Here is a 23,597-nt window from a genome sequence, read left to right on the forward strand (position 1 = left end):
GAAAATACCCTGACAGACAAATAAATAGGCCATCTGTTCTGTAGTGGATAATCGCCTTGTCATATGATGGAAAAACATGACACATGATCTAAATAGAAACATAGAAACATAAAAGACTGACGGCAGAAAAAGACCTCATGGTCCATCTAGTCTGCCCTTATATTATTTCATGTATTTTATCTTAGGATGGATATATGTTTATCCCAGGCAAGTTTAAATTCAGTTACTGTGGATTTACCAGCCATGTCTGCTGGAAGTTTGTTCCAAGGATCTACTACTCTTTCAGTAAAATAATATTTTCTCATGTTGCTTTTGATCTTTCCCCAAACTAACCTCAGATTGTGTCCCCTTGTTCTTGTGTTCACTTTCCTATTAAAAACACTTCCCTCCTGAACCTTATTTAACCCTTTTAAATGTTTCGATCATGTCCCCACTTTTCCTTTTGTCCTCCAGACTATACAGATTGAGTTCATGAAGTCTTCCCTGGTAAGTTTTATGCTTAAGACCTTCAACCATTCTTGTAGCCCGTCTTGGACCCGTTCAATTTTGTCAATATCTTTTTGTAGGTGAGGTCTCCAGAACTGAACACAGTATTCCAAATGTGGTCTCACCAGTGCTCTATAAAGTGGGATCACAATCTTCCTCTTCCTGCTTGTTATACTTCTAGCTATGCAGCCAAGCATCCTACTTGCTTTTCCTACTGCCTGAAGGCACTGTTCACCCATTTTGAGACTGTCAGAAATGGGCTCATTTCTGTCAGGTTTTTTTACTCTGTTTTCTAAGGTAAAAATATAGTGTACGGGTTCCTCAATAGAGAATGTACAGGAAAAATTTAAAATTGACACTAAGGAAATAAAGGTTCAGGACATACTTGGAAATAAGGGAATATGAAAACGCTGAAAACACAAAGGACAGACCCAATAAAAAACCCTGAGTCAATTGTTTTCCTTAGCATTACTAAACAGATTTGCCCATGTACACATGTTTCTTAAAATATATTTTTGTCAAGACATCTGCAACTGTTGGTTACGGTGGAGTAGAGAAATAAGGAGTTAAAATATGCTGCATAATGGCAGGAAGTTTGCTTGATGAAGATGTAACTTGAATTGAGTGCTACGTATCTGGTTGGACAGGTGTGTAAGAGGAACAAATCACGCTAGAATAGTGATGGCCAAGTTTTTTTTCCTTGGGTGCCGAAAAAGTGTGCTATTGCACATGCACAAGGGCCCATAACCATAATTCAATGCCTGGAGAGTGCGAAAACACACCTTCCTTCATCCCCTGGAGGCCCTCTGGAGACCGGCCTGTTTCCCAAGTTCTGGTGGCCCCAGTGGGCTCATGATTCACCCTCCCCAAACACCAAAGCAGGGGTCCCCAAACTCCAAAGCAGGGGTCCCCAAACTCCAAAGCAGGGGTCCCCAAACTCCAAAGCAGGGGTCCCCAAACCTGGCAACTTTAAGACTTGTGTACTGGCTGGAGAATTCTGGGAATTAAAGTACACAAGTCTTAAAGTTGCCAAGAGTGAAGAGCTATGTTTCAAAGGCTTCCCTTGAGCCGAAGGAGGGTAAAAACACACTCCTGCACCCCCCTGGAGGCTCTCTGGAAGCCAAAAGCACCCTCCCAGAGCCTCTGTGTGATCCAAAAATCAGCTGGCCGGTACACACATGCATGTTGGAGCTGAGCTAGGGCAATGGCTCACATATCAGCAGATATAGCTTCGCATGCCATTTGTGGCACCCGTGCCATAGGTTCGCCATCACTGAGCTAGAAGATCTATAGGACAGTGTTTGTCAACCTTGGCAACTGTGCACTTCAATTTCTAGAATTCCTCAGCCAATGTGACTTAGTATGGAATTCTGGGTGGTGAAGTCCATCGGTCTTAAAGTTTCCAAAGTTGAGAAATGCTGCTGTAGAGATATAACACTAAATGAAAAGAAAGCTTGGGTAAGCAATCACATACTGTTTGTTGATGAGTGGAGAGTAAGTGAGGAAATTCAAGGTGGAGGCCTCTAGTAAACAAGGATTCTATCCCAAAGAACTAAAAAGGCAAGACATGAAAATTTCAACGAGTGAGGAAAGATGTAAAAACAATGGAACTGTGGATACAAGGCAGACTTGGACGTATGCAGGCAGAACATATACACAGGGGAGGAAAGGAGAAGAGCTGAAGAAACTTAGCTTGGAAGTGTGGCTAGGAAAAAAAGAAAGGAAATAGAAAGAAGCTTAATGCAGCAAAACGTTTGAGAGAGAGGGGTGGGGCGGAGTGGGAGAGAGAAGTCAATTCTAAAATAGGAGCTACCTACTTTTAGAGTTTCATTGACTACCCCAGATATACTGGAAGAAATGTCCAAGCATAGTATCTGAGTTTCCTGGTCTGTAACATATGTAGTATTCTCGCCCCCCACCCCCAAGAATTAATTTCCAAAGCTAAAACAAACATGGAAGAAAACCAGTGATCTGTTCCTGTTGGGCTCCCTTTACTCACTGCAATAATTTCAAAAGTTTGATTTTCATATTGGTGATGAGCACTTCCTGTTCCGACAGCTCCTCTTTCAGTTTCTCCTTCTCCTTCAGTTCCTGGTAGTTTTTCTCCAGTAAAAGTTGCAATTGTTCCTTTTCTTGCTGCGAGCTAAGCAGGAAAAGAAAGATTCAGGTAACTCAGGGTCTGAATATCAGAGCTTTGGAATGCTCCGCAGTCCATTCTCAAAAAGTGCTTTGAATCTCTTTCAAGTAGAGAGGGAGGCAAACCTATGGATCTTCCACAAGGCATCCCCTACTGCAGAGGTCTTCCAACATGGTAACTTTAAAACTTGTGGACTTCAACTCCCAGAATTCCCTAGTCAGCCAATCTAGTTTCTGGCTCTTTGTTGTTCATGTCCTTACTTAGAATGACCACCCGGAGGCAGTGTAGGGTTTCCGTTTCCTGTCCAATTGTCTCTCCTTATCTCATTTATCTTTTCTTCCTTTCAGATACGTTCACCTATACTTTTATATCTTTTCTTCTATTCTTTTCTTTACTTATATTATTACATTTCTTTCTCTTCAATGAGTATTATGTATTGGACAAAATAAATAAATAAATAAACAAACAAACAAACAAATAAAACCGGTCACATAACTGCCCCCTAGTGGTCACTTACCAACTGCAACTGAGACTAGCATGTCTGTCACTAAGCAATCATAGAGTTTTAAAAAATGCTGGCTGGGAAATTCTGGGAGTTGAAGTCCACAAGTCTTAAAGTTGCCAAGTTTGAAGACCTCTGCCCTATTGATTCCTGTTATCATTCCATAGGTAATCCCAGTGATATCTACAGAGGTGGTAGCTCCCAGCATCTCTCATTATTAGACATACTGGCCAGCTACCAGAGGTTGTAGTTCAATAATATTTGATGGATTACACAGGTTCCCTGTGAAGCAAGAATAAATGTGACTAGAGCTGTTTAAGCATGGGTTAGAATATATTCTAGGTGTTTTAGACTGCTGATTGCCTATTGTTGTGATCTTGGTGATCCCACTCCATTACAAGAATTGAACAGCAAGTCAACATGCCAAAACATATCATTTAATTTAGTCTACACTGATCACTGCAGATGGCCTTCTTTTCACTAGTACCAACCCACTGTCCAATGAAATTCTGCCTCAGTTTCAAGTTCACTACACCGGAACTTGTGCTGGAGTCCTTATCATTTAAAGCAAATGAAATGCATTATTAGAGAAAGCTGAACACAGAGATTTTAAATTTCTTTTGCAAAATACAAGTGGGATGAAAATGAGAAGTACTCAAGTGAGATGAAAATGAGAAGTATGCAGGGAGAAAGCTCCCTGCCCTCTCTTACATTTCAAAATGATTAGGAATATAAGGGAGTGCCCAGGGGTGGGTTCCACTTACCTTTGCCACCGGTTTCCATCGTGGCATTGCATGTGAGCTTCCACATATGTTTACTAGCCCGATAGAACCCAAAATATAGCTGAGGAGCTGATCAACTGTGCTTCGGGCAAATACATAAAGCTCAGGATTAACCCGCAGGCAGGTGGGAGGGCTTTTTTTCCAAGCAGAAGAAGAGGAAAAGCTATCCAAAGACGGAAAAATTCACCAAAAGTTCTAAAAAAAGATGGCGGCACCCATGGATCAGCACTGACAGAAATGGATTCGTGATGTCATTGTCACATGACCAGTGGGTCGCTAATGGTTCAGGCAATATGATCCAAACTGGGAGTCCCTCATGCCAAGTCACACCTTTTGATCTACTGTCACTTGGTATTGTTTACAGCAGTGTTTCCCAACCTTGGCCACTTGAAGACATCAGGACTTCAACCCCCAGAATTCGCCAGCCAGCATTTGCTGGCTGGGGAATTCTGGGAGTTGAAGTCCAAATATCTTCAAGTAGCCAAGGTTGGGAAACACTGGTTTACAGGGACTAGTAATCCACCTCCAATATTTTAGACAAAGTTGCTTTCTACAAGCATCACTTGAAGATGCTGTGGTTTGAACTTTGAGGTCTGAATGCAAGACATGTGCTCTGTCCCTGAGCTATGGCCAGTTGCCCAAATATAGCTTTCAATATAATGGGTTCATGCCCTCACCGGTTCAGTTGCTCCATGAGATGACCTATTGTTTTTTCCTTGGTTATTAGCATTTGTTTTGCTTGCCGGACATCTTCTGTCATTTTATCCAAATGGCCAGCTAGACTCTGGGAAATCAAGGATGACAAGGAAGCACAGCAGAAGTTCAGTGGCTATCAGGCAGAAAGCATATTACACCTATCTCCCGGGAGTAAGGATTATCGTCAATATGTCGGTTCTAGCAGTACTAGTAGCTCAAGTCTTTTTGCCAATTAAGACTTGATTTTGAACCCTCAAACCCTTCAATCATGTAATTGCTATCAAGTTTCCCCCCAAAATAAGACCCTGTATTTTTTTTAACACCAAAATAAGCGCTCGGCATTTGGGGGGAGGTCTTATTATTTTGGGGCGCTTGGAACAAGATGGGGCTCCTCTTGCCATCTTACCTGATTTCCTGCTCTGTCCCACTAACCCTAACCAGAGGATTTGGCATGGATTGGCTGTGCATGCTTTTAACTATTTTCAGGGGATGTCTTATTTTCAGGGAAACACGGTACATGCTGACTTTCATTCCACCAAAATGCAAGGAACTGTGGCTATTGCCCCCATCTCCGAGTCAGCTTCACAGCAATGTTCTCCTAAAACTCTTGCATTTTGGGAAAGCCTGTGATCTCTATGCATACCAAAAGGAGCTAATTTAAAAGAAAACTAGCAAAAATGCCTTTTAATTTTCTACAAATAAACATATAAACATCTCCCCCAACTAAGCCCTATTTTCATTCTATAAGTAATCCTAATGATATGTAACAGAGTTTATATCAATAATAATAATAATAATAATAATAATAATAATAATAATAATAATAATAATATATTAGATTTGTATGCCGCCCCTCTCCAAGGACTTGGAGAGGCTCACAACAAAACAATACATAATATACAAATCCAATGATTAAAAAACAGTTTAAACCCCTTCTATAAAAATAATCATACATCCCAAACAAACCATATACAAATCATAATAGCTAAGGGTATATTATGCATGATATCTAAGAATCCTTTAGTAAAGACATGTCAGTTCCTTATAGTTTTTTAGTATAAGGTTTGCTATGGGTCTTAACTTATTTAAAGAAGAAAAATATCAATTACATGCAGAACCATCCTCAGGGTTGTGGGTACCTTATTCCTTGGCTGTCATAGAATAACAGGCACCTACCTTCTGATGCATGTCAATTCTCTGTGTGGCACTGTCACCCGTCTTCACAGCTCCTTCCAAATCCTGAAGTACCTTGGTCTGGATCTCTCTCACTGTCAAAGGTGATCTCGCTATTTCCTCGGCTGCCCCCTTCCAGCATTGCTCCAGTTCCTCACTCAGCTGTTTTGCCATATCGGTGGTTTGCATTTTCTCCAGCCGCAGCTGTCCGACTTCATTTTTCAGCTTCTGGCACTCTTCTCTTAGGGCGGAAGCGATGCTCTCACTTTTCTCCTGTTGGGTTTTCTGTAGAGCTTGGCTGGTGGCCTTCAAGGTCTCCAGCTCGCTTCGAAGCCATGCCACCTCCTGAGTCTGCCCTTTCAGACTAGCGGTAGTACTTTCTGTCTGTTTTGCCAAGGCTTCTCTTTCTCCCAGGGCTTGTTCCAGGGCGCCTTGGAGCTGCTGCTTATCCTCTTGGAGCCCGACCACTTCTTTTTCAAAAGTATTTAGCTGGCCCGTGAGCGTCTGCAAAGTTCTATCCCATCTCCTCTGATCCTCGAGAGCTTCGGTTTCCACCTGGAACTTTTTGCTGGTCATTTTCTCTAACTGGGCTTCCAGGGTTGTGTTTTTCTCCAAGCTTTCCTTTAGGCAGGCCGATTGGTCATTCATCTCCCTTTGCGAACCCAGGGCTGCTTTCTCGTGGTCCCTCAGGGCCTTTTCCTGCTTCTCCAAAGTAACGTGTTGGGTGGCAAGTTGCTCTTGACACACCAGCAGCTCTTTCCGAAGGTCTTTCATTTCAAGCTTGGAAAGCACCAGGCTTTGTTCTTGAGACACAAAGGTTTCCATAAGAGTATCCTTCTCTTTCTCCAAAGTCTTTATTTCGGCCAAACTCCTCTCTAGCTTCTCCTTAAACGGATCTATTTCTTGTATGCTTGAATAGCCTTCTCTTTCCATCGCCTTGCAGCTTTTCTCTTCTGTCGGCTCCTTGGCTGTTTCCAGTTGGCTCTTCACGGCTGCCACATGTTCTTCCCATCTCCCCAGGTTCTTTTCAGATGCTTTTAATTTCTCCTGCAGTCCCTGGCATTGAGAAATCAGTTGCTGCTGCCTCAAATCTTGGGCCTCCATATGTGCCAGGTGCTTCCTCCTCTCTGCCTCCTGAGCACTCACTCTCTGTTCTGCCTCTTTGAGAGCTTTCTCAGCAGCGTCCTTCTTGGCCCAGGCCTCTTGACATTCCCCAGTCAAACCGGCAATCTTACATTCTGCTTCTCTGAGTGTTTTTACTACCTTGGCCAGTTCCTGCTGCTGTTTTTCCTGCTCACCCATTTTCTCTCTCTGTTGTTCTTCGTGCTTTGCCAGCACTTCTTTTAGAGAGCGGTTCTCTTTAGAAAGAGCTTGCTTTAGAGATGCGTTCTCCTCTTGTTGCAAGGCCAGCTTGTGCTGCAGGACATTCATCTCCCCTATCAACGTTGCCAAGCATTCTTGTTTCTGCAAGCTGCCACCTTCCGTGATCCCATCTACCTTCCTACAGAGGGCGTGCTTGGGTTGAGGATGACATAGCCCTGGGGTAGAAGACACGTTGCCTGGCTGATCCTTTTCCAAATGGATCTGCAATTCGACATCGGTCTTCTTATGTTCCTTGCCAGAAGGTGGACTCTGGACATACCTCTCCAGAAAAGGATTCAGTTTCAGAAGGGAACCCATCTGCAAGAGACTGTTCTTTCTGCTTCGCCAGACTCCAACCCATTTCTCCAATGGCTGTTCCGGCCCAAGCGTCAACTGATCATCTACCCTTGAATCAGGAGCATCCGTCGTTGTGAGCCTGCTCCTGTGTAAGGAGGTGCTTCCTTGATGAAGCCCCTGTTCTTGGTTTGAGTTTCCAACCTATGATAAATGAATAAATATTTAATAACAACAACAACAACAACAACAACAACAACCTAACAGAATTGGAAGGGACCTTGGAAGTTAGTTAGTTAGTTAGTTAGTTAGTTAGTTAGTTCGTTCCTTCCTTCCTTCCTTCCTTCCTTCCTTCCTTCCTTCCTTCATTCATTCATTCATTTATTTATTGTTAGAATTGAAAGGAACCATGACAGCCATCGAGTTCAACCCCCCGCCCAAGCAGGAACCCTATAGTACACCAGTCAAGTGACAGTTCAATCTTCTCTTAAACATGTCCAGAGTGTTGGAATTCACAACGTCCGCTGGTAGGTTGTTCCAAATCTTCTAGTCCAACCCCCTGCTTAGGCAAGATCAGAAAAATATAAACAATGTTATATCCACCATATTTTTTGGAGTATAAGATGCACCCTTTTACCCCCCAAAAGAGGATGAAAACTTGAGCGAGTCTTATATTTCTTAGAGCCGGGGTGGCACAGTGGTTACAGTGCAGCACTGCAGGCTACTGCAACTAACTGCTAGCTATAGTTCAGCAGTTCAAATCTCACCATCGGCTCAAGGTTGACTCAGACTCCCATCCATCCAAGGTGGATAAAATGAGGACCCAGATTGTTGGGGGCAATATGCTGATTCTGTAAACCGTTTAGAGAGGGCTGTAAAAGCACTATGAAGTGGTATATAAGTCTAAATGTTATTGCTATTGCTATACACCAAATGTAGCCCCACCCAGACACCCCCACTCTTTGGCCTCTGTCTGCCAACAATTTATCTCTTTGCAGCAAACAGCAGCAGAGCCTGATTAGCACAAGCCACTGATTATCTGCCTCCTGACACTCAGCTGATTGATTGAAGTTGCTGGCAAGCCTAGGTACTAAAATGAAAGTAAAACTAAAGCTGCAAGGAGGCAAATTGCTGCAGGGAGAGGCAAAGGCTGAAACTGGCTGTTTGTCTTTTGCTGCAAGAAGGTAAGTCAATAATTATACATCTCTATAGAATATTCAAATTATTAGACTTATTTTTTAAATACTGCTTAGTTTTTGTTCTAGACAATTTAGCAAAATGAAGAAGCTTTTTGAAATAAATGCTTGATCTGAAGAGGCCCAGTGGTGTTGTACCTTCTTTTAAATAGCAAAGAATACTTCCAGAAAGTCACATCAATTTTAAAGATCTGTAAAAGTATAATCTGAAATGTCCTTTTTCTAATATTAAGTATTAGTATTAAGTATTAGTATTAAGATAAGGCAGCTGAGTTAAATCCTGACTTAGTCATATTTGGAGTAGGTCTATTTAAATAATTGGGAGGAGTTAGTGTAATTACATTTAGGAAAACTTTATGGAATTAATATACTGCCATAATGTACTTCTTTGCTATTTCTATGGGTCAGGCACACATGCACAGAAATACACAGCAAACAGTGTATATCTTCTGTGCTGTTTACTGTTTGGCAAATTGCTGGGAGGCAGAGGCTTTTTTTCCTTGTTTTTCTCCCCCAAAACTAAGATGTATCTTATAGTCTGGTGGGTTTTATACTCTGAAAAATACGGTATGTATATTACAAATATGTACATGAATGGATGGATGGATGGATGGATGGATGGATAAATGAATGAATGAATGAATGAATGAATGAATGAATGAATAAATAAATAAATAAATGGTTATCCAACATCTTCTTAAAAACTTCCAGGGTTGGAGAATTCACAACTTCTGGAGGCAAGCTGTTCCATGGATTAATTCACAGTTAAAGTCCAATTGGTGTTTACTTTTTAGAAATAAGATAGTCAAGTTAAACAGTCCAGGTCATACACATTCAAATCAGTCAATATCTCTGAAAACAATAATCCTCTTACAAGCTTTGTCTTACATAGCAGACATACATTACAGCTTACAAATACATCAAACTATCATAGAATAACACAAAGCTTACTATATCAAAGTGTCAATAACGTATGAATCAGCAGAGAGAAAGAATTATGATCTCTATTACCCTCTGATGGTAACTTGTAACACCACAACCATTCGGAACTCAGTAATACATTTAAAGTTATATTACTTTAATACATACAAACAAACATAATTGGCTTGTTTATATATTGCCAACCGTTTGGACAGAGTCCTAAAAATTGGTTACACTTGGAGCCCATGAAAGAAGAAAGGTTAAATAAATAAACTGTGTACCTTAGAAAATCCATCCTCTGATTGGGTGTACTTTATAGCTCTGGTGGAATGTCGTGGCAAAACTCTAGGAACAAATAACAATAATACATCAAGAGGGAAACTGCTGACTTCTGCATCTAATCTCCATGCTCTGTTTCATAACATTTCTGGAGATCTCTCAAGATAAGCTACTTGAAGTCAGTTTGAATTGTGATCCTCCAGAAATTGCTAAACTGCAACATTTGGTATTTCCTATCCTGGCTACTGTAAATCCTATTTAGCAATCACAGATTCCTCACCATTACTGACTCTGAAGGTCAGCGGTTCAAATCTCATCACCGGCTCAAGGTTGACTCAGCCTTCCATCCTTCCGAGGTGGATAAAATGAGGACCCGGATTGTGGGGGCAATAGCCTAGCTCTGTTAAAAAAGTGCTATTGCTAACATGTTGTAAGCCGCCCTGAGTCTAAGGAGAAGGGCGGCATAAAAATTGAATAAATAAATTACCCTGCAGATAGCATTGCAGATTAAGACATGGCTTAAATCTGTGAGAAGAGTAGAAAGGGCGCATAAGCTGGAGTATTATAGACTATTGCCTAAACGGATCACAAAAACTCCACAAGGACACGTAAGAATTTATGAAGTTTTACAGAACCCGAGGGTTCACTAGCAGAAAAAGTACATGAATCTGAATAGGGAGAACTAATCTTATAAAGATGTGTAGAACAATGATGAAGGACGAAAGAAAAAAAGAATATATATTTTATAATGCTAGAGAAGTGTGTTGTAAATAAATAAATAACACAATAGCTAAAGTCTGATTATAACTTCCAATGCAGCTGTCCTATCAAAAAAAATATGCTTCTTATGGCAGTATTTTGAAGGTTGGAGGAATATGCATTCCATAGTACATAGGTACCTGAACAATAAGCCACAGAATTCTTTCTTTCTTTCTTTCTTTCTTTCTTTCTTTCTTTCTTTCTTTCTTTCTTTCTTTCTTTCTGTATTTATTCAATTTGTCAAATAATTATAGGGTGGAAATTTGTACAAATAAAGCATTAGATAATAATGATAAAAAAGTAACGATAGAAGACAATAGGATAGGAATGGTAGGCACAATGGTGTGCTTATGCACGCCCCTTACAGACCTCTTAGAAAGGAGGAGAGGTCAATTGTAGATAGTCTAAGGTTAAAGGTTTTGGGGTTAGGAGTAGAAACCACAGAGTCAGGTAGTGCATGCCAGGTGTTGATTACTCTATTGCTGAAGTCATATTTTTTGCAATCTAGTTTGGAGCAGTTGACATTTAGTTTAAATCGATTTCGTGCTCGGGTGTTGTTGCGGTTGAAGGTGAAGTAGTCGCTAACAGGTAGTTCCAAGATGCCTTATTCTGAAATATCAGTGTAAGATGGCTAAATGTGAATCTCTAGTTCCTCACATTTGGGAAGGTTTGTGTCTTGTTACTCACTCTGAGATTGCGGGCCATGCAGCATCCAAATCTTCTCTGCGGAGGGCCAGGTGGAAGGCAATGCCATCCAACTCATAGAGGGAACTCAAAATATCTGTCCATAGGTTTTCGTCCAAGAAGGGGCTACGTGCATAGTACCACTCACTGCAAAGAACAAACCACAGACCATACTAACTCCCAGCTGCCCATGTTACTTCCATTCCATTCCCACCATGGATCACAGCCAAACAAATGCAACTGTCTTACAAGGTGGGGGACCACCTCTGTATCATGAACCTTGAGAATGCAAGAGAAACTAATACCGTTAACGTACTTCTACCATCCCCTCAACTCTATCAACCAAGAGGTTAGCCCAGGGCCAGGGTAGGCAAAGTTGACTCTTCTATGACATGTGGACTTCAACTCCCAGAATTCCTAAGCATGATTGGCTCAGGAATTCTGGGAGTTGAATTCCACAAGTCATAGAAGAACCAACTTTGCCTACCACTGGCCAGGGAAAAAAGAGTGGTAAAAGCTTTAGTGAGATTCTCAAAGCTTATCTAAAAATTTAATCAATCAATCAATCAATCAATCAATCAATTAATTAATTCTTGATTGTATTTAAATAATAGCATTTAAGTAGAATTCATTTAATTCAAAAGTAATTGTTATCTTGGCACTAGCTGTTTCTTTGTTCTGATCCTACCTCTTAGTTTTTAAAAAGTTTACGCTGTGGAGATAGCTAGGGAATTCTTTAGGAGCATTTCATCCCATGCGCCATGCTTTTCATCCCATAACACCTCAGAAGCAATTTGGTTTCTAACTTTGAGTTGACTTGAAATGCTGAGATGAAGGAGTAAGTATCAGTGTCCTTACCACCACAATCTCTAGCAACAACAAAAATCTCATCACCCACAATCCACACCAAATGGAAGACAACAAGAGTGGCAAAAACAAATAAGGAGCCTTAATTTTGTCAATTTTACATCTGTTCATATTTTTTTAATGTTGTATAGAAGGGGATTTATGACAAGTCTTGTAAAATCACTGCAGTAGCATTTTTCTTACGGGTCTTAAAAATCAGCAATCTGGAGAACAGATGGAGGAAGAGCTCTCATCAACGTGGAACTACACAGATAAATGAATTTTACAGTAGCTTTTCCTGCTCTGTACCTGAACCAGAAATAAATCAGCCTAACTCTCCAATACAGTTGATATGGTGCAATACAGAGATCAAGCTTTTTCCAAACCGGTACCGAATACTTGCAAAGCAAGGTTCTTACCTGGTGACTTCTGGTTCCATGAAGCAGAGCTGCAAGGTCTCCGCTAACTGTTTATGGACCAGGCAGTAGCGGATGAAAGCACGGCCTTTCCCCACAGTGGTTTTCAGCTATCAAAGAAACAAATTTATGTTTCAACAAAAGACCAAAGTAGTAAAGAATTCCTTATATTGCCCTATTTGCTAAACGTAGTTATTTATACAGTCTTTCCAGGCCATCCAACTTGGCTTACATCTTCTTCTAAGTTCCCTGTAATTTGTCTTTCCCACTTGCTTCCACTGCAATAACCCATTGTGCCAATGTCCTAATCTTGGTGCAAATCAACCCATATTGATGTTCTTCACCAGAATCTGAATAAAGAATGAACTATATGACTACCAAAATTCCTTGGAAACTGCACTACTTTGCTATAGAACTATGACTGACAAGTTCTAAATAGTATAGCGCAGTGGTTCCCAATCTGTTTTTGATCATGCCCCACCCAAGAATCTCTAAAATCCCGATGCGCCCCCCCATGACATATAATTTTTACTATTCAAAAAGTAAACTCTACACATGCAGAGGAAGCCTAAAAGGCCATTAACTTGGTTTAAACAAGGCTCTAATTGCCCCCGTTAAAAATCAAACTGCCCCTCTGTGGGGTCTGGGCCCCACGTTAGAAACCACTGGTATAGCATGTATGTATTTTTGTAGTTACATTTATGTATGCATGTGTGTGCGTGCGTGCGCACATATTCAGGTATACAGGTATATACATACAGCACATATATAGGTAGTCCTTAAATAATGACTGCCCTATTTAGTGACCCTTGGAACTTAAAATGGCACTGAAATTTATGATCGGTCCTCAAATTTATGATGGTTCCTGCTGTCATGTGATTACCATTTAATTGGCTTCTGACAAACAAAGTCAAAAGGGAAGAAAGTTGCAAGTTGTGCTCACATTATGTTTGATCTCTTAGAAAAGAATAGAATAGAGTTTTTTATTGGCCAAGTGTGATTGGACACACAAGGAATTTGTCTTGGTGCATATGCTCTCAGTGTACATAAAAGAAAAAGATACATTTGTCAAGAATCATGTGGGACAAAACTTAATGATTTTCATAGGGGTCAAATAAGCAATGAAGAAACAATCAATATTAATAAAAATCTTAGGATACAAGCAACAAGTTATGGTGATGAAGGTACTGGTTCCAATTGTTAAGTGAGGACCATTTGTTCCTGGGGAGGAAAGCTATGGCAAATCTAGACAGCATACTGAAAAGCAGAGACATCACCCTGCCAACAAAAGTGTGTATAGTCAAGGCTATGGTTTTCTTAGTTGCAATGTATGGCTGTGAAAGTGCGACCATAAGTAAGGCTGAGCGCCAAAGAATTGAGGCCTTTGAACTATGGTGTTGGGGAAGACTCCTGCGAGTCCGTTGGACTGCAAGGAAATCAAACCGGTCAGTCCTAGAGGAGATCAACCCTGACTGCTCTTTAGATCTGGCAGATCCTGAAGATGAAACTCAAATACTTTGGCCACCTAATGAGAAGGAAGGAAAGAAAAAGAAGGAGGCGACAGAGAATGAAGTGGCTGAATGGAGTTACTGAAGCTGTAGGCGTCAGCTTAAATGAACGACAGAGGATGGTAGAGGACAGAGGATGGTAGAGGAATGCTGTCCATGGGGTCGTGAAGGATCAGACATAACTTCACAACTAACAACAGCAGCAGCAGCAGCAGCAGCAATGTAATCAAACAATGGTAAGTATGCCAGAGAAAGCACTGTTTCCTTTATATGCACTCGCGGAATAATTTATGTTCACAACTTCAACAGTTTCTTATAAAAAAAAAAACCCACTCCAAAGAGTTGAAACCCAATTTTCAGCACCCATACTTCAAATACAACTTGTTTAGCAGTGAAAATTATTCCCACAAGGAGTTACATTATTTGAGGGTGCACTATTCAAAGTGATATTTCTAAGGTGGTGTGACAATTGGTTCCAGCTTGCTAAAAATAAGCCATGAACTTTTTTTTTTTCAAATCAAGGATAACGAGATGGGATCCACATGTGTTCCAGATGGCTGCTTCATAGGTAGGACAGTGGTCCCCCATTGGTTTGAGGACCAGGAGCAGGAGGTAAATGGTTTAATTATCAAATTCACAACCATGACAAAGCCTTTTAAAGAACACTAAGTTTATTAATCTTGCTTCTACCTGCTTTGGGAGCTGCTTATCTAACTATCTTAAAACTACAGAGATCTTTGGGATGACAAATTTGAAAAGGCACCTGGTAAATCTATCTTCATTTCTGTATACAAAAAAACCCTAAGTATATGTATAGGAACTTAAAGAGTTTGAAACAAATGACAAACTATTTAAATAAGATTTGGAACCAAAAATGTTATATCTGAATTAAGGGACTAGAGAAATTTGGAATCTTTCAACTTTTATTATAAAATGTTGGAAAAGACTACATGAAATAAACAGCTTTTTTGGGAAACCAGAATTATTTTGTCTACTATAAGTCATAACAGAAATTAGAGACTTTATTATTTAAGTTGGACACTAGAGGGGACTAAAGATGCAATGCAGAAAGAAAACTGCATTTGGTGTTGATAAAAAATGGGATTTACGAAATGACACAAAACACTATAACATTTGAAATATTATAGGAGATTTTTAAAAGAAGGACCAGAATATCAGTGACAATGTCTATGTCTATTGATAGACTAAGTTTAAAGAATGTTAATAAAAGACAGATGTGAAATCATTTCTTCTTCCATTTTGCACCTACAAAGATTAACTAATAGTATCTAAAATCCCAATTGCAACATGGGAGTTAGCCTTCATTTAATTTATTCATTTTGTCAAGCATGTATTAGATAACAGATATGGTTATTAATACATGAAATGAAATACAAATAAAAGGGGACATTAGGACAGAGAGGGTAGGCATGTTGGTGTGCTTATGCATGTCCCTTACAGACCTCTTAGGAATGGGGTGAGGTCAATAGTAGACAGTTTAAGGTTAAAGGTTGTGGTGTTTGGGGAAGAAACCACAGAATCTGGTAGTGCATTCCAGGCATTGACCACTCTGTTGCTGAAGTTGCATTTCCTGCAATTGGGTTTGATGCGGTTTTCCTTAAGTTTGTATCTACTGTGTGCTCGTGTACTATCCTGTTTTCCCGAAAATAAGACAGCGTCTTATATTAATTTTTGCTACGTCTTATTTTCAGGGGATGTCTTATTTTTTTTTCAATGAAGAAGAATTCACATTTATTGCTGAACAAAAAAAAAAAGAACATTTATTATACACTGTAGCAAAAATGCATCCAAACCCGCAGCCGCATGTTGGATGCGTGTTGGATGTGTTTTAAATCTGGTTGATGCAGCATTTTGGAATGCAATTTATGGACAGCAGTGTTATATATGTTCTGTTCGGGAATGCTGAGAAATGAAATATCTCCGACGTCTTACTTTTGGGGGATGTCTTATATTAGGCAATTCTACGAAACCTGTCTTACTTTTGGGGGTGACTTATTTTCGGGGAAACAGGGTATTGTGGTTGAAGCTGAAGTATTCATGGACAGGTTGGACATTGTAGTAGATAATTATATATACTACACTTAAATCAAACCACAGGTTGTATAGTTGTAAGTTGTCTAAGCCCAGAATTTCAAGTCTGGTGGCATAAAATATTATGTTGCGAATAGAGGACTCTTCTTATGAAATATCTCTGGACTCCCTCAATTGTATTAATGTCCAATATGCAGTGCGGATTCCAGACATGAAATGAGCTGTATTCAAGAATTGGTCTAGCAAATATTTTGTATGCTCTAGTTAGCATATTACCAGAGAAGAAGCTATGCAAGTCCGCGGAGAGGGGCGGCATACAAATCTAAATAATAAAATAAATAAATAAATAAATAATAATAAATAAAATAAACAACTCAATGCTTTTTTTGAAATGTTGTTACAGTGGACTCTGGCATTTAGATCATTAGAGATAGTACTCCAAGGTCTTTGACAGAATGAGGGTTATCTATATTGTGTCCATCCAGTTTGTATTTTTTCTTCTTAATATTTTTTTTTCACCAATATGTAAGACAAAACATTTGTTGATTGAGATTTGAAGTTGCCACTTGTTTGATCATTCTGACACATATTCAAGGTCTTTTTGAATGGTAGCAGTATTATTGATTGTGTTGAATAGTTTTTGAGAATTAAGAATGAGCAGTTCTTGCAATAATTGAATTTTGGGTTGTATTAAGCTGATATCGACCTGGTATCGAATTACATTGTGCACTAAATAGATTATTACATTAATCAAACTTGCACTAACCACAACCTGTGTGTGTTATAATTGTTAAATGACAAAATTTCAAAAAATTTCTTCTTTAAAGGTAGAACTTAAAGTGAAAACAATTCTTTAAAAATACTGGATGCCAGATCTTTGAAGTATTTCCATATGTCATTACTGTAGAAACATTCTTTCCATTTCCATTGGGATCCCTTTGTCAAACACAAAAACTAATTCCTATTTAAAACGCAGAACATCTCATTATTGCACTGGAAAAGAATATTTTTGGAAGAAATACAGCAATACTGAAATACAGAATTTTTTGGAAGAAATACAGCAATACAGAAATCAGTTTCCGGTCACAATTCAAAGTGTTGGTAATGATCTTTAAAGCCCTACATGGCATTGGACCAGAGTACCTCCAGAACTGCCTTCTACCGCACCAATCCCAGCGGCCGATAAGGTCCCACAGACTTGGCCTTCTCCGGGTCCCGTCGACCAAACAATGTTGTTTGGCAAGCCCCAGGGGAAGAGCCTTCTCTGTGGTGGCCCCGGCCCTCTGCAATCAACTCCCCCTGGAGTTTAGAACGGCCCCCACCCGCCTTGTCTTTCGCAAATTACTCAAGACCCACCTGTATCGCCAGGCATGGGGGAACTGAGACACTTCCCCCAGGCTTTTATATTTTATGTTTGGTATGTATGTATTGTATGGTTTTAATTGCTGGAGTTTTATATATTTTTTTCTTTAATATTAGATTTGTATCACAGTTATATTGTTTTTATTGTTGTTGTGAGCTGCCCCGAGTCTTCGGAGAGGGGCGGCATACAAATCTAAATCTAAATAATAATAATTATTAAATTATTATTATTATTATTAAATTATTATTATTATTATTTATTATTATTATTATTATTATTATTATTATTATTATTATTATTATTATCTCTTGGGTATATACAGGTTGCCAACAAGGGATGTAGTATCATTCAATAATTCCACTCAACAAATCCCACAACTGTACACTGACCTAAGAAATAATGTAACATATTCAGTTTTGTTTATCACAGTGTGCAAACCCAATTGTTTCAGTTTTCTAAACTTTAGTTTATGACTCAGAATTATTTGTAAAGCAAGGGATTGTTCAAGAAATTACAGTGGTTCTCAACTTGGGGGTCAGGAACCCGTTGGGGGCGGACAAATGACTCTTTCACAGGGGTCGCCTAAGACCATAGGAAAAGACAAATTTCCCATGGTGTTAGGAAGTAAAGCTTCTATTCTGACACCTTGGAACATATTTTTACAATCCAACCAGTCAGGTGTTTACAGTGGAGGTGTCCCCCTGACCTTCCTGCCAATTAGCTTAAAGCTCTGTTGGGAAAATTGGAGCTAGACTTATGGTTGGGGGTCACCACAACACGAGAAACTCTATTAAGTGGTTGTGGCATTAAAGGTTGAGAACCACTGTTAGAACAAGCCAGAGCAGTTTGGTTTTATATATGTACATGTGATCAGTATGTAACAGAATGCTCTTCACATGAAAGGCTGAAACGCAACTTTGTTCAAATTTGTTCAAATTAAGGAAATTGTAATGAGATTATCTTGGTCCCAGACATTAAAAATAAAAAGAACATTGTGTATCTGGGTGGATCTTTAAAAGCTCAAAAATAGAGCTATAGAAAGAGATAAATGTGAAGAGCTAATCTTGGAATGTACTTTTGGCAAATAGTTTTGACTAACTAGATTGCTATAGTAACTACATTTCCTTTCGTAAGAAGTTCCAAAATTTTCTAAAACCAAAAAAAGTTCATTACTTCAATCTTTCCAAACCTAATTTATTTATTTATTTATTTGTTTGTTTGTTTGCTTGCTTGCTTATTTATTTATTTTATTTATTTTATTTATTTTATTTATTTTATTTATTTTATTTATTTTATTTATTTTATTTATTTTATTTATTTTATTTATTTTATTTATTTTATTTATTTTATTTATTTTATTTATTTTATTTATTTTATTTATTTTATTTATTTTATTTATTTTATTTATTTTATTTATTTTATTTATTTTATTTATTTTATTTATTATTTATTTATTTATTTATTTATTTATTTTATTCATTCATTCATTCATTCATTTATTTGATTTGTATGCCGCCCTCTCCGTAGACTCGGGGCGGCTAACAACAATGATAAAAACAGCATGTAACAATAATAAAACTTCCAGATAGATGAATTGGATTACAGTTCCCAGAAACCTCAACTAGCGTGCTGGATTTGTAACATATCCTACCTGGAAGGTACCAGACTGAAGTAGAACTGTAGAAACATAACAGCATTTAATGTCATCTTCGTGAATATTATCTTAATGTCTTGCTTCTTGAATGGTGAGTTGTTTAAGCCACCAGTGGATAACTCAAAGATGTTGCTGAATTATTACTCACAATAGCCCAGCTAGCAACGATGAATGATCCTTCATCCTTAGCCTTTAAGTTTAAGATATTTAGGAATTGTAACTGATCAATATCTGGAACATTCTAGAGGTGAAGAATTCCCTGTATCTCCTCTACGTTTTCCCATGGCAAAAAGAAATGCAGCATAGTTGATTTGTTCTCACCAGTCCACACTGCTCGATATTCCACATAAACTCACATAAAATATAAAGCTAATCTTACTTTGTCCAAAGAAGTGACATGTTGAATCCCTGCATGTGGATTGCTGTTTAGCCGGGTGAGATTTCGGCTCAGAAAATCCCAATAATCTTTTTTCTGCCCAAAGAGATTTTTCTTCTCTTTCAAATCATACTAGAAAGTAGAAGAAGTGAAATAATATCAATGTTTATATATTTCTTCATTGATGTTCTCATTAATGATTCAGTAGCTGACTATAAATTGACTGGTGAAGAATAGGTAGTTACAGTATATATTTTCTAAATAAGCATGTTTTTTAGGGAATACTATAAACATACTGGAGATTCAGATAGGAATGCTGGGGGAAATAACTCTGCGCTCCTCCTCTTCATCACATAGCAAAAAGTAAAATTCTTGGGGTAGCGCAGAGCTGAAATAAGGAGTAAGAAGCGACTTCAAAAACTAGGAGTGCATCATGTTACAACATTAGTAACTAGAACCAATTTAAATTGTCTTTCTTGTGATATACTCTATAATCCAGGAGTAGAAAACCAATCTTTAGTTGGGGGCTATACAGTATTTGTTTGGGGTCATCTATCAGGATTTTCTATAGTGATGGCACACATGTAATGACCAGAAATTAGCTAGGACAATTCTCTCCCTCCTTTTCTCTCTCCCTTATTCTCTCTCCTACTCTCCCCCCTCTCTCCCTTATTCTCTCTCTCCTATTTTCTCTCTCCCTTACTCTCTCCCTCTCTCTTCCTTACTCTCTCCTACTTTCTCCCTCTCTCTCTCCCTTACTCTGTCTCCTACTCTCTCTCTTCCCCCTCTCCCCCTCTCTCCCCCTCTTTCTTACTCTCTCTCCTATTTTTTCTCTCTCCCTCTCTCTCCCCCTTAATCTCTCTCCTACTCTTGCTCTCGCCCTCTCTGTCTTACTCTCTCTCCTACTTTCTCTCCCTTTCTCTCTCTTACTCTTTCTCCTACTCTTGCTCTCTCTCTCTCCCTCTCTCTTTACTCTCTCTCCTACTCTTGCTCTCTCTCTTCCTTACTCTCTCCTACTCTTTCGCCCTCTCCCTCTCTCTCCCTTGCTTTCTCTCTCTCACAGACACAGAAGCAGATCACATTGCCAGAGATCTGAACTAAGTCCTAGCAGAGAGTTTCTGAAACTGGAGCAACTCCTGCTACTACCTCCAGGAACCCAAGAGCCCTATTGTCAAGCAAAGTCCTAGAATTGACAATTGAGTCTCATACCTGCAGTAGAAATTCCAGTTGGGCACAGAAGGGTTGCAGTTCCTGGCTACCATCTGTCACTGGGAGACCCCGCTCCCGGTAGTTTTGGTTCAAATCAACTAGTGTATCTAGTGGGGGAAAGAGAGAATTCATTAGCATTTATTTATTTATTTGTGAAATTTATATGCCGCCCAACTCCAATTAGACTCTGGGCAGCTCACAATAATAACTCCTCTTAAAGTTAAAAATCAGATGAATAGAGTGTGCCAAACATACCCATCACAATCTAGCCGAAATATCAGAACCAGGAATGACGAGGAAATATATCTGGGAAGACCCCATAGAACAGTGGTTCTCAACCTGGGGGTTGGGACCCCTTTGTGGGTCAAATGACCATATCACAGGGGTTGCCTTAGACAAATTTCTCATGGTGTTAAGAACTAAAGCTTCTATTCTGGTGCCTTGGAGCATATTTTTACAATCCGACCAATCAGACGTTTACAGTGGGGGTGTCCCTCTGACCTTCCTGCCAATCAGCTTAAAGCTCTGTTGGGAGAATTGGTTGTAGGCTTATAGTTGGGGGTCACCACAACATGAGGAACTGTATTAAAGGGATCGCAGCATTAGAAAGGTTGAGATAGAGCAGTGTTTCCCAACCTTGTCCATTTGCTGGCTGGGGAATTCTGGGAGTTGAAGTCCAAATATCTTCAAGTTGCCAAGGTTGGGAAACACTGACATAGAGGAACTTGATAGTCTAGCAAAGGAAAAAAGAGGCTGACTCCCATGAAAACTTGTTAAAGGCTGCCCACAGTTCTCATGTTTAGAAAAGAAGAACATAAAAGAAAAGCTCATTCAGCAAGGTTATTTATGCCATGATGTCCCTTCTTGCAAAAGGAACAGATTTTAAAAACAGTGTCATCTGTTGTGGGCAGAGAGGCACTCAATCAATCAATCAATCAATCAATCAAAGGACGATTGACTCACAGAGTAAAATATGTTAATTGATGGGTTGCCCTACTTATTGTTTTATTATTTATACTTTCAGACAGAAAACTCAACTTTTAGGTGTACCACTGCCTCCGTACAGGATAAATTGACTGGGAGGATTTGTACTTTTTATCACTGAACTTCTAACAACCCAAGTCTACTCTGAAATTAATTTTATTACTCCAGCCCGGTTAATCTGTTTGGTCAAGCACCCGTCCACATCTGGGTTAGGATCTTACCTAGTGATCCCATCACTGATGGCAATCTGTTCAAGGCCCTTATATGACATTGTCATAGTCACAACAATCTCAGCACAGACAGGATCAAGGTCAGCACTTACAATCTCCTATGTATAAAGTCTGATATAAAAGTAACAGAGAAGCATCAGAATAATTTCTTCAGCTTATGGGGAAATCTTGATAGATACTGTAGTCAGTGGTTCTCAACCTTTCTAATGCCACAATCCCTTAATACAGTTCCTCATGTTATAGTAACCCCCCAACCATAAGTCTAACGCCAATTCAACCAACAGAGCTTTAAGGTGATTGGGAGGAAGGTCAGAGGGACACCCCACAGTAAACGCCTGATTGTTCGGTGTTGTGGTTAGCTCTGGCCCAGCTCCTGCCCCAAGGACTGTGGATGTGGGGGAGACATCCACATGCTGCAGGCCTGTTTTGCCCCCGGTGGAATCTGCTGATGAAAGCTCCTCTGACCAAGAAGACATGAGTGACAGGGAGGAGGAGAGTGTGGCAGACAGCTCAGAAGGAGATCAATTATCTAGCTCCTCCTTGGATTCAGAACAAGAGTTAATGATACAGCCACTCATGCGGAGCAATGCATAGGCAACAACAACTGAGAGATTATTATCAAAGAAAATGTGGCCACCTGTGGTTGGGTGGGGCTGTGGTAATTAGTGAGGCTGCTATAAATAGCAGCCTGTGGGTTTGGCCATTGTGGAGGATTATCTGATCGTTGTGTTTCGTGACTGCTTTACTGACTTTGACTTTTTGTGTGCTGATTTTTCCCTGCTTTGAAATTAAACCAGAGCAAAGTGTGTTTCACTTTGTGAAAGAAGAAGGACTGTGAATTGCCTCACAGCTGCAAGATAAGTATCACAGAACTGATAAGGGACTTGTACAAATTACCAGTTTGTTTGGAGACGAGTGCTCTTTGCTATACAAAAAGAGGGCTTGGTTTAAGTGAATTTTCATTATAAAGAACATTGTTTTGAATTTTCAAACGTGTGTGTGTCTGAAATTTGTACCTGTGAATTTTTGGGAGGATTCTACCAGAGTGCCCGACAGAACAGGTTGGATTGTAAAAATATGTTCCAAGGTGCCAGAATAAAAACTTTAGTTCCTAACACCATTGGAAATTTGCCTTTTTCCATGGTCTTAGGTGACCACTGTGAAATGGTTGCTCGACCCCCAGGTTGAGAACCACAGCTAGATGCAGTGAGTAAGGCTTAGAATAATCTGCCTTTTATTCTTACAGACATATTTCAAATTGCAGGGAGGCATGTTGTGGCGGGCAACTCCAAATAAATGCAGTGAGGATTCATTAGGTTTGCCACAGAAGCATAACTGAGGCCAGTATAACCTCCTGCTAAATCTCGGATGGCCACATACGATTCCACTGGGTTAATTATCCCATTCCGAGTGGTTTCTTTTCTAGGTTGTGGCATGATGGGCACTTACCTGGCTAGTTCTTTCTAGCTAGAGATTTGCCCAGAGATTATGTTAATCTCCAAGAGAGGCAAACTGAAAACCCATTTTAATTTTAACAGGTTCTCTTCAACGACTGAGATCTGCTCACTCTTTCGCATTTTGGCTGGGTTCTAAGTAATTCTCTTAAGGAGAAGGTCAGCAGAAACTGCCCATTCCCCAGCCATCAATTGTGCTTTGTTCAGACACCAGGTGTGAAACATAATATAATA

General features: G+C 39.5%; 1 protein-coding gene across 3 annotated transcripts in view; it reads right to left on the reverse strand.

Annotated features, from left to right (window-relative positions):
• Positions 1–23,597, reverse strand: part of RUFY4 (RUN and FYVE domain containing 4) — a 45,077-nt gene that overhangs the window by 14,596 nt on the left and 6,884 nt on the right. For 2 of the 3 annotated variants that reach the window (XM_070729639.1, XM_070729648.1), the window contains 8 exons: positions 20,696–20,802; positions 19,490–19,618; positions 12,537–12,643; positions 11,275–11,418; positions 9,831–9,894; positions 5,780–7,636; positions 4,585–4,691; positions 2,486–2,629 (listed from right to left, as the gene is read on the reverse strand). In XM_070729639.1, coding sequence (XP_070585740.1) covers positions 2,486–2,629; positions 4,585–4,691; positions 5,780–7,636; positions 9,831–9,894; positions 11,275–11,418; positions 12,537–12,643; positions 19,490–19,618; positions 20,696–20,802 — 2,659 coding nt within the window. The remainder of the gene's footprint in view (positions 1–2,485; positions 2,630–4,584; positions 4,692–5,779; positions 7,637–9,830; positions 9,895–11,274; positions 11,419–12,536; positions 12,644–19,489; positions 19,619–20,695; positions 20,803–23,597) is intronic. The other variant, XM_070729655.1, reaches the window with a different exon arrangement.

This window comes from Erythrolamprus reginae, chromosome 1 (genome assembly GCF_031021105.1).
Source record: "Erythrolamprus reginae isolate rEryReg1 chromosome 1, rEryReg1.hap1, whole genome shotgun sequence".
NCBI classification, from domain to species: domain Eukaryota; kingdom Metazoa; phylum Chordata; class Lepidosauria; order Squamata; family Dipsadidae; genus Erythrolamprus; species Erythrolamprus reginae.